The 12,000-nt window shown below is 44.3% G+C and overlaps 1 protein-coding gene across 1 annotated transcript in view; it reads right to left on the bottom strand.

Moving 5' to 3' along the window:
• The window catches only part of MTA3 (metastasis associated 1 family member 3), a 429,588-nt gene extending 422,566 nt beyond the window's left edge, over positions 1–7,022 (bottom strand). The window contains 1 exon segment of the mRNA XM_030195789.1: positions 6,742–7,022. Coding sequence (XP_030051649.1) covers positions 6,742–6,769 — 28 coding nt within the window. The 5' untranslated portion in view covers positions 6,770–7,022.
• Positions 7,023–12,000: the final 4,978 nt, after the last annotated feature.

Below are 12,000 nucleotides of genomic sequence, written 5' to 3'. Positions count from 1 at the left end.
TCCCTCTGCAGAATGCAAATAAATTCATATACTTTCCACAATGTGATTTTCCGGATTTAATTTGTGATGTGCTATCTCTCACTGTTACCAATAACCTACCCTTCAATTATGGGCTGCTCATGTCTTTGTCAGTGGGCAAACTTACAAAATCAGCAAGGGATCAAATACTTATTTCCACCACTGTATACTGCCTTTAGTGAATCTCTTCTTAAAGGTGCTTAACAGTGATGCCAGGTGGGCAGGAGAATGACTAAAAAGGGAATTGTGAGACTAAAATATACTGCGAACCGCTATGTAGATAGTGATGAGGGAAAAGCAAATTTGCTAAATAGATACTTTTGTTCTGTTTTCACAGAAGAAAATCCTGGAGCAGGACCGCGATGGACTGGAAAAAGTACAAATGATAGTGGATTGGATACAGCATCATTTACAGAAGAGAGTGTGTATGAACAACTTGTAAAGCTAAAGGTGGACAAAGCCATGGGACCGGACGGGATCCACCCCAGGATATTAAGGGAGCTCAGAGAGGTCCTGGCGGGTCCTCTTAAAGATTTGTTTAATAAATCCTTGGAGGCGGAAGATGTTCCGAGGGATTGGAGAACGGCGGAGGTGGTCCCTCTTCACAAAAGTGGTGATAGGGAAGTAGCTGGAAACTACAGGCCGGTAAGCCTCACTTCGGTTATTGGAAAAGTAATGGAAGCGATGCTGAAGGAAAGGATAGTGAATTTCCTGGAAGCCAATAAGTTGCAAGATCCGAGACAACATGGTTTTACCAAAGGGAAATCGTGCCAAACGAATCTCATTGAGTTTTTTGATTGGGTGACAGGAGAATTGAATCAGGGACGAGCTATGGACGTAATCTACTTAGATTTCAGCAAAGCTTTTGACACGGTTCCCCACAGGAGGCTTTTAAATAAACTGGATGGGCTGAAGATAGGACCTCAAGTGGTGAACTGGATTAGGAACTGGTTGACGGACAGACGCCAGAGGGTGGTGGTGAATGGAGTTAGCTCGGAGGAGGGAAAGGTGAGTAGTGGAGTGCCTCAAGGATCGGTGCTGGGGCCGATTCTGTTCAATATATTTGTGAGTGACCTTGCCGAAGGGTTAGAAGGTAAAGTTTGCCTATTTGCGGATGATACTAAGATCTGTAACAGAGTGGACACCCCGGAGGGAGTGGAAAACATGAAAAAGGATTTGAAGAAGCTAGAACAATGGTCTAAGGTCTGGCAATTAAAATTCAATGCAAAGAAATGCAAAGTGATGCACTTAGGGAATAGAAATCCACGGGAGACGTATGTGTTAGGTGGCGAGAGTCTGATAGGTTCAGACGGGGAGAGGGACCTTGGGGTGATAGTATCTGAGGATTTGAAGGTGACGAAACAGTGTGACAAGGCGGTGGCTGTATCTAGAAGGTTGTTGGGCTGTATAGAGAGAGGTGTGACCAGCAGAAGAAAGGGGGTGTTGATGCCTCTGTATAAGTCGTTGGTGAGGCCCCATCTAGAGTATTGTGTTCAGTTTTGGAGGCCATATCTTGCTAAGGATGTAAAAAGAATCGAAGCGGTGCAAAGAAAAGCTACGAGAATGGTATGGGATTTGCGTAACAAGACGTATGAGGAGAGACTTGCTGACCTGAACATGTATACCCTGGAGGAAAGGAGAAACAGGGTGATATGATACAGACGTTCAAATATTTGAAAGGTATTAATCCGCAAACGAACCTTTTCCGGAGATACGAAGGCGGTAGAACGAGAGGACATGAAATGAGATTGAAGGGGGGCAGACTCAAGAAAAATGTCAGGAAGTATTTCTTCACGGAGAGAGTGGTGGATGCTTGGAATGCCCTCCCGCGGGAGGTGGTGGAGAGGAAAACGGTAACGGAATTCAAACATGCGTGGGATAAACATAAAGGAATCCTGTTCAGAAGGAAAGGATCCTCAGGAGCTTAACCGAGATTGGATAGCAGAGCCGGTAGTGGGAGGCGGGGCTGGAGGTTGGGAGGCGGGGATAGTGCGGGGCAGACTTATACGGTCTGTGCCAGAGCCAGTGGTGGGAGGCGGGACTGGAGGTTGGGAGGCAGGGATAGCGCTGGGCAGACTTATACGGTCTGTGCCAGAGCCGGTGGTGGGAGGCGGGGATAGTGCTGGCCAGACTTATACGGTCTATGCCAGAGCCGGTGGTTGGGAGGCGGGGCTAGTGCTGGGCAGACTTATATACACAAAAGTAGCACACATGAGTTGTCTTGTTGGGCAGACTGGATGGACCGTGCAGGTCTTTTTCTGCCATCATCTACTATGTTACTATGTTACATGCTGTTAGTAAATGATCCTCTTAGAGACATACTTCAGATTACAACACCCCTGAATCTAAAATAATATTAATACTATTTAAAGGTAAATGAAGCTTGAAATAGAGATGGTACCTGGAAAATTTTGGTGGTTTTCTTTGGAATGTTTTTTTCCCAATGAATATCAATCTTCTTAAAGTGTGTGCACAATGTGCATATAATAAACTCAATAAATGGAGCCCAAAAAATCAGCACTGAAAAAACTGCCATTTAGCACCAGGAACCGCAACTATTTTTAGGCGTGACTATTTACAGCAAAACCCTGGTGCACATCCCAATGCCTAAATTAGGCGCAGATCCTCTTTATTCTATAACAGCAGGTATAAATTCTGAGACCCCTCCCCACCAAAAAAAAAGAAAAAATCCACACGACGCCCTTATTGCCACGCTTCCTTTTTGGATGCACACATAAATTGTAATTAATTGCAATTAGCACCAATTGACTGTTAGTGCCCAATCAGCTCTGACTGACTTCTTTTTCAATTAAATTGCATGTGCAATTTTTTGCACCATTCATAGAATTCGGGGGAATGTGCCCTCTTTTAAGAAAAGGGCTCACTATTAACTGTGCACAACAATTTGTTTCAAACAACAGCCCATTCCTAGTTATAGAATAAAGACTGTTTTCCGTAACCTGGTACAATCAATGGTGCTCAGTCATCTAGATTACTGCAACGCAATCTACGCCGGCTGTAAACAGCAGATAATCAAGAAACTTCAAACAGCCCAGAACACAGCAGCTAGACTTATATTCGGCAAAACAAAATATGAAAGTGCTAAGCCCCTATGAGAAAAACTACACTGGCTCCCAATTAAAGAACGCATCACGTTCAAAATTTGCTCCCTAGTTCACAAAATCATTCATGGAGAGGCACCAGCCTACATGTCAGACCTGATAGACCTACCACCCAGGAATGCAAAAAGATCATCTCGCACATTCCTTAACCTGCACTTCCCCAACTGCAAAGGTCTAAAATACAAATTAATACATGCGTCAAACTTTACCTACTTGAGTACACAGTTATGGAGCGCACTACCGCGCAACTTAAGATCTACGAACTAACGAACTTCCAGAAACTACTGAAGACCTATCTATTACTACTACTACCACTACTTAACATTTCTAGAGCGCTACTAGGGTTATGCAGCGCTGTACAATTTAACAAAGAGAGACAGTCCCTGCTCAAAGAGCTTACAATCTAATAGACAAGTGAACGGTCGGTCCGATAGGGGCAGTCAAATTGGGGCAGTCTGGATTCACTGAACGGTAAGGGTTAGGTGCCGAACGCAGCATTGAAGAGGTGGGCTTTAAGCAAAGACTTGAAGACGGGCAGGGAGGGGGCTTGGCGTAAGGGTTCAGGAAGGTTGTTCCAAGCATAGGGTGAGGCGAGGCAGAATGAGCGGAGCCTGGAGTTGGCGGAGAAGGGTACTGCGAGGAGGGATTTATCCTGTGAACGGAGGTTACGGGCGGGAACGTAAGGGGAGATCTCTTTAACAAGGCATACCACAAAGATAATCCAATGTTGAATATACACAACTCCTCCACATATATTCAGAATTGTCTTATAGTATCTACTTGTTATACTACTATCATGTTTTTCTTTTTCATTATCATGTTACCCAAGATCCTGCTGTAACACTAAATGTCTATTTTCTAATATATTTCCACCACTCATGATGTATTGTAAGCCACATTGAGCCTACAAAGAGGTGGGAAAAATGTGGGATACAAATGCAATAAATAAATAGATTCTTTCCACTTAACAAAGGGGCCCTTTTACCAAGTTACGCTAAAAAGTAGCCGGCACTGTTGTCAGCGCATGAGTTTTTCTCACGCTGCGGCCACTTTTAGGGTGGCAGTAAATGGTAGCATGTCCATATATTTCTTTATTAAATGTGCTTAATGAGGAGTGGGAGAACAATATCACAAGATAACGCAAATCAAACTCTAACCCAGCAGATTGCCAAGACCTGTCGTTTCTTACTTTACAACATCCGTAAAATCCGCCCCTAGCTTCCTGAGCACGCTACCAAAACCCTCATCCACACCCTTGTCACCTCTCGTTTAGACTACTGCAATCTGCTTCTTGCTGGCCTCCCACTTAGTCACCTCTCCCCTCTCCAATCGGTTCAAAACTCTGCTGCCCGTCTCATCTTCCGCCAGGGTCGCTTTCCTCATACTACCCCTCTCCTCAAGTCGCTTCACTGGCTCCCTATCCGTTTTCGCATCCTGTTCAAACTTCTTCTACTAACCTATAAATGTACTCACTCTGCTGCTCCCCAGTATCTCTCCACACTCGTCCTTCCCTACACCCCTTCCCGTGCACTCTGCTCCATGGATAAATCCTTCTTATCTGTTCCCTTCTCCACTACTGCCAACTCCAGACTTCGCGCCTTCTGTCTCGCTGCACCCTACGCCTGTAATAAACTTTCTGAGCCCCTACGTCTTGCCCCATCCTTGGCCACCTTTAAATCGAGACTGAAAGCCCACCTCTTTAACATTGCTTTTGACTCCTAACCACTTATAACCACTCGCCTCCACCTACCCTCCTCTCCTTCCTGTACACATTAATGGATTTGATTTGCTTACTTTATTTTTTGTCTATTAGATTGTAAACTCTTTGAGCAGGGACTGTCTTTGTTCTATGCTTGTGCAGCGCTGCGTACGCCTTGTAGCGCTATAGAAATGCTAAATAGTAGTAGTAGACGACCCACTAAGGCTTTTCAATGACTTTTCAATTCTGGAAGGAAAAAAGCCTCAAAGCGCTCTCTAATCTTTAGCAGAGCTTACCTTCCAAGTATGCTAGTGTTCAAAAATTAGATCTTTATATTTTTCTTCTAATGTTCTTTTGTACTTACTACTTCCTGCAAAGATTAGTTCGTGCAGGACTCACTTTAATCTAATTCTTAACAGGTACAATCTATCAGCTTTTTAAGACTACTGGTAGTGTACTTAAAGCACTTATGTTTTCTGTATCAAAATCACAGGTCGACTGCATTGATCTGTCTTAACAGCACTCAATATTCTCTGTGCTGTGAGGTGCCCTCTTCTCCTTTCTGCCTCCAAGCCGAAAGTGGCCAATGTTTCGGGCTACTGCTTCAGGGTCCTTGGCGGTGGAGTTAGTCTTAGGGTAGCCACAGGGTTACACTGCAAAATGCTTCCATTGACCAGTACTCTTAAAAAGCTGATATCTTGTCATATATTTAATAGCCACGTGCTAATTTCCCATTTAGCACATGGCCATTACCGACACCTATTTTGCCAGCACTAAGGGCTCCCAGATTAACCATGTGGTAATCGGACAACGTGCAGAAATGTACCCGCACTACCAGATTAGTGCTGGGCACACCTATTCTCCACCCATAGCCACACCTCCTGCATTGGAAAAAATTATTTTCAGCACGGGATTAGCACACGCGCTGATAGGCACAGTACCACGAGATCCCTCCGTATGTCCCTCTGCAGTCCTCTTTGCTGCGCAGTAGGCATGCATTAATGCCTGTCACACCTTAGTAAAAGGGCCCCAAATTTAGTAATTTAACTCGGGTACCTCAAATATTTGGTGTTGTCCACGCACTTTGCTCGAGACTGATAACCCTTTTATTTCAAGTTAGCGTTTCACCATTTTTAAATGTTTGGTTTGTTGGGGGGTTAACATCCTAGTTAAAGGGCCCAAAATGTCCCATGTCATGTTTCTGGTATGCACGGATTCGGTGCAAACAAAAGAAAAAATGTCCCCAGCACAGCAGTAACCTGATCATTGAAAAAAATGATTATTTTTTTTTTTGCTTTCGCTGCCCTTTTTTTTCTTTTATTATTATTTCGCATAAGAGCCCTGCAGTGAATGGCCTCATTATCCCGGTGCCATCATCATCAATCAGGAGCCGGTAATGATGATGATGAGGACAATGGGAAAGGGGGAGGAGGAAGATGCCTCATGTTTTTTGCCATCGCTTTCGATGCCACAACTTGGCTTTTGTCAGGGCGACTAGAGAAGAAAAGTTCACAACGCTCGTCGGAGAGGGGAAAGGTAAAAAGCAAACTTTCCGCACGAGAGCGGATAAATGACATAAGAGGCGGGCATGGAGCCCCCCCCCCCCTCCCCCGTGCCGCCATCGGGCCTGATGGCGTGGGACTCATCACAGTCCTGTGTCCCTCCCCCCCCCCTCGGCAGTTATTTCTACAACAATAAACACATCATACTAATAATATTGTAGGGGGGGGGAGGGGAATTCTCGCGCATCATCAGCGTTATGCGCCGCTGTCTTGAGACCATTTAACCGCACAGCTCTACGCACAGTGGCCGCAGAGAGAGACAGACTCCATCTTCATTCTTAGTACCACCATCCCCCCCCCCCCCCTCCTTCCGAGAAAAAAAAAAAAAAAAAAAGCATACCTCCGACTCGGTACATGTTGGCCGCCATGTCTGCCCTCCTGGAATAACACCGGGGAGGGGGGAGGGGAGCGCGAGCGGAGAGGGTTTACAGGTGAAGGAGAGAAGCGGTTCACAGAGGGCGCGCGAGACGCGGAGGAGAGCGAAAGATGCTGCGCGCTGCGTCCCCTGGCCTCAAACCCCCTTCACTGCTGCCCCGGCTGCGGGGACAGAAGACGGACAGCGGCGGCGCCTCTCCCTCCGCCGAACGCGGCGGGGCTACAGCCGAGCGTGACGTCACGCGGCCTCGACAATCTCCGGAGAGAGAAGGATGGCAAAGGGTTAAAGCCGCGCGCGAGCTGCCTCTGCCTGGGGATGGGGAGCGTGAGCGGAGAAGTTTTTATGATGATGATGCATCATCATGCCGCGTGCACAGGTGGGGGATTGATGGGACTCGGGAGGAGAAAGAAGGCGAAGGTAGAAATGTAGGCGCTGCTCTACCTGCTATTGCTCTGGAGCAAAAGTGCGTAATTGGTTCTTTCTTTGTAGAATTCTAATTTCAGTTATTATGGTGGCCAACACATATAGATGTAATGTTTAAAGGGGACTTGTTTGATGAGACGCAGCTTTACAATCTTGCTTTAAGGTGAATGAGAACTTTCTCCTGCACATGGCCTGTTCAGAACACTGTTCTCAAGTTACAGGCAAAATTCGCCCTTTCCTCTCTGAACACACCACCCGAACTGTCGTCCACATTCTCATTACCTCTCACCTGGACTACTGCAACTTACTCCTCACTGGCCTCCCACTTAGCCATCTAGCCCCCCCTTCAATCTCTTCAGAACTCTGCGGCACGTCTCGTATTCCGCCAAAACCGAGTTACTCATATCACCCCTCTCCTCAGGTCACTTCACTGGCTTCCAATCAGATACCGCATTCAATTCAAGCTTCTCCTTCGTACCTACAAATGCATTCGGTCTGCTGCCCCTCACTACCTCTCCTCCCTCATCTCCCCCTATGTTCCCGCCTGTAACCTCCGTTCACAGGACAAATCCCTCCTCTCTGTACCCTTCTCCTACACCGCCAACTCCAGGCTCCGCTCATTCTGCCTCGCCTCACCCTATGCTTGGAACAACCTTCCTGAGCCCTTACGCCAAGCCCCCCTCCCTGCCCATCTTCAAGTCTTTGCTTAAAACCCACCTCTTCAATGCTGCATTCGACACCTAACTCTTGCCGTTCACTAAATCCAGACTGCCCCAATTTGACCGCCCCTATCGGAGTGTCCGTTCACTTGTCTCTTAGATTGTAAGCTCCTTGAGCAGGGACCGTCCCTCTATGTTAAATTGTACAGCGCTGCGTAACCCTAGTAGCGCTTTAGAAATGTTAAGTAGTAGTAGTAAGTAGTAGCTTCCTAAATTTTTAATTGTCTTCTTTAACCTGCAAATTGGTAGGAAAATATGGGATACAAATGCTACAAATAATAACTTGAAAATTCCTAATTCATTGACTTATTCATTGGGATTTATTAACCTCCTTTATGAATAGTTTCAGCCAAAGTGGTGTACCATAGGTACAACATAGGAGCCAGTTTTTTCAAAATGATTGGGAGTGGTAAACCCAATGGAAATTACCTCTACCTGGACATAGTCAAGGAGTTTATTCAATATTGGGGGTGCTCAAACACCCACAGCGCTGGTGCCTATACGTGACATAAAACAACAATTTTTGATAGCATAACAATAGTAAAATGACTAAATGTAAGCATAGTCCACAAGATCATTCACGGAGATGCACCAGCCTACATGTCAGACCTGATAGACTTACCACCCAGGAATGCCAAAAGATCATCCCGCACATTCCTTAATCTGCATTTCCCTAACTGTAAAGGTCTAAAATACAAACTAATGCACGCGTCAAACTTTACCTACTTGAGCACACAGCCATGGAACGCGCTGCCGCGCAACCTAAGAACAACTTACGAACTAATGAACTTCCGCAAACTGCTGAAGACCCATCTCTTTAACATGGCAAATACCAAAAAAATCAACCAATGTGAACATCCACAACTCCTCCACATATATTCAGAATTGTTTTACAATATTTGCTTATAATACTACTATCATGCTTATCATTACCATGTTGCTCAAGATCCTTCTGTAATATTAAATGTCCATCTCTTTTATATTTCCACTATTCATGATCTATTGTAAGCCACATTGAGCCTGCAAAGAGGTGGGAAAATGTGGGATACAAATGCAATAAATAAATAAATAAAATACAATCTGAGGTAAACTTGTAGATAATTTGCAAAGATGAAACAGTAGCAGAAATATAAATATTTAACAGCACTGTAAAAATATAACCAAAATATGATAAATGGGCCTTGACACAGTTATGCCCCCCTTTTGAGCTGCATGCTATGAGATTTGGGCACCCAAAGTTATAGAACAGCACTCAGCCACATGCACGTGGGCAATCCCAGTTGGTACCAATTAACAGTAATAATTGGCTATTAGCTTCCAATTATTGTTTAACAGCTTGTTTCCTTAGTGCCTTCATCTCAGGATCACACCATATGTAGAATCCAGGGGATGATGCTCTGTTCCTACCTTGCTCCCTGTGCAGCTATTCCAGACACTCCTGATGACCAGGGAGCTATGGGTGGTGCAGTTGCACGGGATGCTAGAGAAGTGGGGGGACAAACGTGGTGCGAAGATGACCCCAAAAAAGGGAAACATAAACAATAAAAAAAATATAAAAACCCAAGTAAAGATAAAAATAAAAGGTAAAAAATAAAAGTCAAAAAAACTCAAGATGACACACAAAAAGATAAAAATCCAAATTTTATTGAAAGGTGATATCTACCCTGCTTGAAATTCAAAGTTTTGTGGGTGTCTGTCCTTGTGCCATCTTTTGAGCACTCAGAAGAGAGATTTATGACTGTTTTGTCCTGGTTGGAGGTCCGTATAAAGACTCGATGAAGTATCCTTCCTGAAGCAGCTTTATACTCGGCGAAACAAGGCGCACTTTGTTGAAGGAAGGGCGACACAGGATGGTGTCATCAAAAATTTGCTAAACAGTTTAAAGACTTCCCGGCTCCACCACGAGCAGCCTAACTCCTACAAGTCATTGCAAAACTACAAGACTATAAGATAAGTAAAGGACATTTACCTGACAGCGGTCCAACTGTATTTTCAGTCTGCAAACAATGACATTTTATAGTTGTAGACAAGTAGCAGCAGGGGCTATAGGAGTGAAAGGTTGTGTCTTGGTGGGTTGATGTGTTCACGGGGGTATGTTACATGTCCGGGCATAGGTCCGGCACGGTAGTTTTGGGGTTTCGTGTCATACCTTGTGAATTCATAGTATTTGTGATTGAGAAGGAGAGGTTTTTTTTTTTTTACACCATCCGTTTTTCTCATTTAGATACGGGTTTTTGCGCATGGTTTTTTTTGCTCTCTGGTTTTCTTTCACTAGAACCAATGATATTACTCTACTCCTTGTTGTAATAGTGGATTCAGCATTATCTGCAATGTTTTCCCTATCAGGAGCTTTGAGGTTCCTTATTGGTTAATTGGTGATCTAGGATTCTGTTGAGTCTCTTTGAATTACAAGGACAGACACCCACAAAACTTTGAATTTCAAATTTTTTTTGAAATTTATGATTAATTAGAGTGCCATAAGTAAGCCTGTCATCACCTTTGTACCCTCTTCTTCCCCGTTACATCTTACTTAACCAGGGGCAACTCTACTATAAACAATTCTATGTTGGCAGGTGAGGTTCAGTGTATAGATTCTGGAATCACCTCAGTAATAGAAACTCAACCAGGCGCTTTGCAGGTTACACAAAACCGAACAAAAAGTACATTCCAAACCTATATAACAAATTTGCCACAGCAAGACAGCATTAATGCCTGAACTCAAAACAGCAATACTACCTATTACGCCAGAGCCTGGGATACCAGTACATCTTGTACTGGGAAAACAGGACAGATCAGATTGCTAAAGATCCCTAGACAAAAACTGAGTTCTAACAAAATAATTCTCTCCTGTCATAGATGCAGAACTCAGACAAGATTTTCAGGCTAAGCTGATCCAGTGGAGTAACTGGTAGTTGTGATTTGCCTAGTGCAGTATTTCTCATCCCAGCCTTCAGGGCACACCCAGCCAGTCAGGTTTTCGTCATATCCACAATGAATGCAATGACGTGGGCTTGCATGCACTATCTAATGCATATTCCGTGTGGATTTCCTGAAAATCCAACCGGCTAGGTGTGCCCCAGGGACTGGGTAGAGATCCACTGCCCTAGTGTATTGCCTAAAAAAAGCAAGATTGTAAGTCCATGCATGCAGGAAGCTAAACCCAGGGCTGGATCAGCTTCCCCTGAAAATTTGGAGCCAGTTGGAAACCCTATCCAAATAAATAAGAAACCACAAGTTTTGCATACAGACTCCAAGAAGCTAAGCTGTATAAGTACATAAGTAATGCAACACTGGGAAAACACCAAGGGTCCATCAAGCCCAGCATCCTGTCCACGACAGCGGCCAATCCAGGCCAAGGGCACCTGGCAAGCTTCCCAAATGTACAAACATTCTATACATGTTATTCCTGGAATTGTGGATTTTTCCCAAGTCCATTTAGTAGTGGTTTATGGACTTGTCCTTTAGGAAACCGTCTAACCCCTTTTTAAACTCTGCCAAGCTAACTGCCTTCACCACATTCTCTGGCAATGAATTCCAGAGTTTACTTATGTGTTGGGTGAAGAAACATTTTCTCCGATTTGTTTTAAATTTACTACACTGTAGTTTCATCGCATGCCCCCAAGTCATAGTATTTTTGGAAAGCGTGAACAGACGCTTCACATCCACCTGTTCCACTCCACTCATTATTTTATATACCTCTATCGTGTCTCCCCTCAGCCGTCTCTTCTCCAAGCTGAAAAGCCCTAGCCTCCTTAGTCTTTCTTCATAGGGAAGTCGTCCCATCCCAGCTATCATTTGTCATCCTTCGCTGCACCTTTTCCAATTCTACTATATCTTTCTTGAGATGCGGCGCAATGTAGTGCAACGCTGGAAAAAGAGGAGCAAAAATGTATTTTCTAACCTACTTTACAAAATATCAGAGATTATTCCTAAACCTGACATATTCCAATGAGTACATTAAAAATAAATGGATTCTACTTTTGTTGCCTGAGCATTTTATTTTTCTGATCCTGTCGATTTTGGTCATTTTATTTCTGCTTTCAGTGCCTCCTTCTTTCAAGTTTCTGTTGTATTTTTTTTT

The sequence above is a fragment of the Microcaecilia unicolor genome, chromosome 3 (assembly GCF_901765095.1).
Source record: "Microcaecilia unicolor chromosome 3, aMicUni1.1, whole genome shotgun sequence".
In the NCBI taxonomy this organism is placed as follows: Eukaryota; Metazoa; Chordata; class Amphibia; order Gymnophiona; family Siphonopidae; genus Microcaecilia; species Microcaecilia unicolor.
The sequence above is the reverse complement of the archived record's forward strand: the minus strand, read 5'-3'. Positions and strand labels throughout refer to the sequence as shown.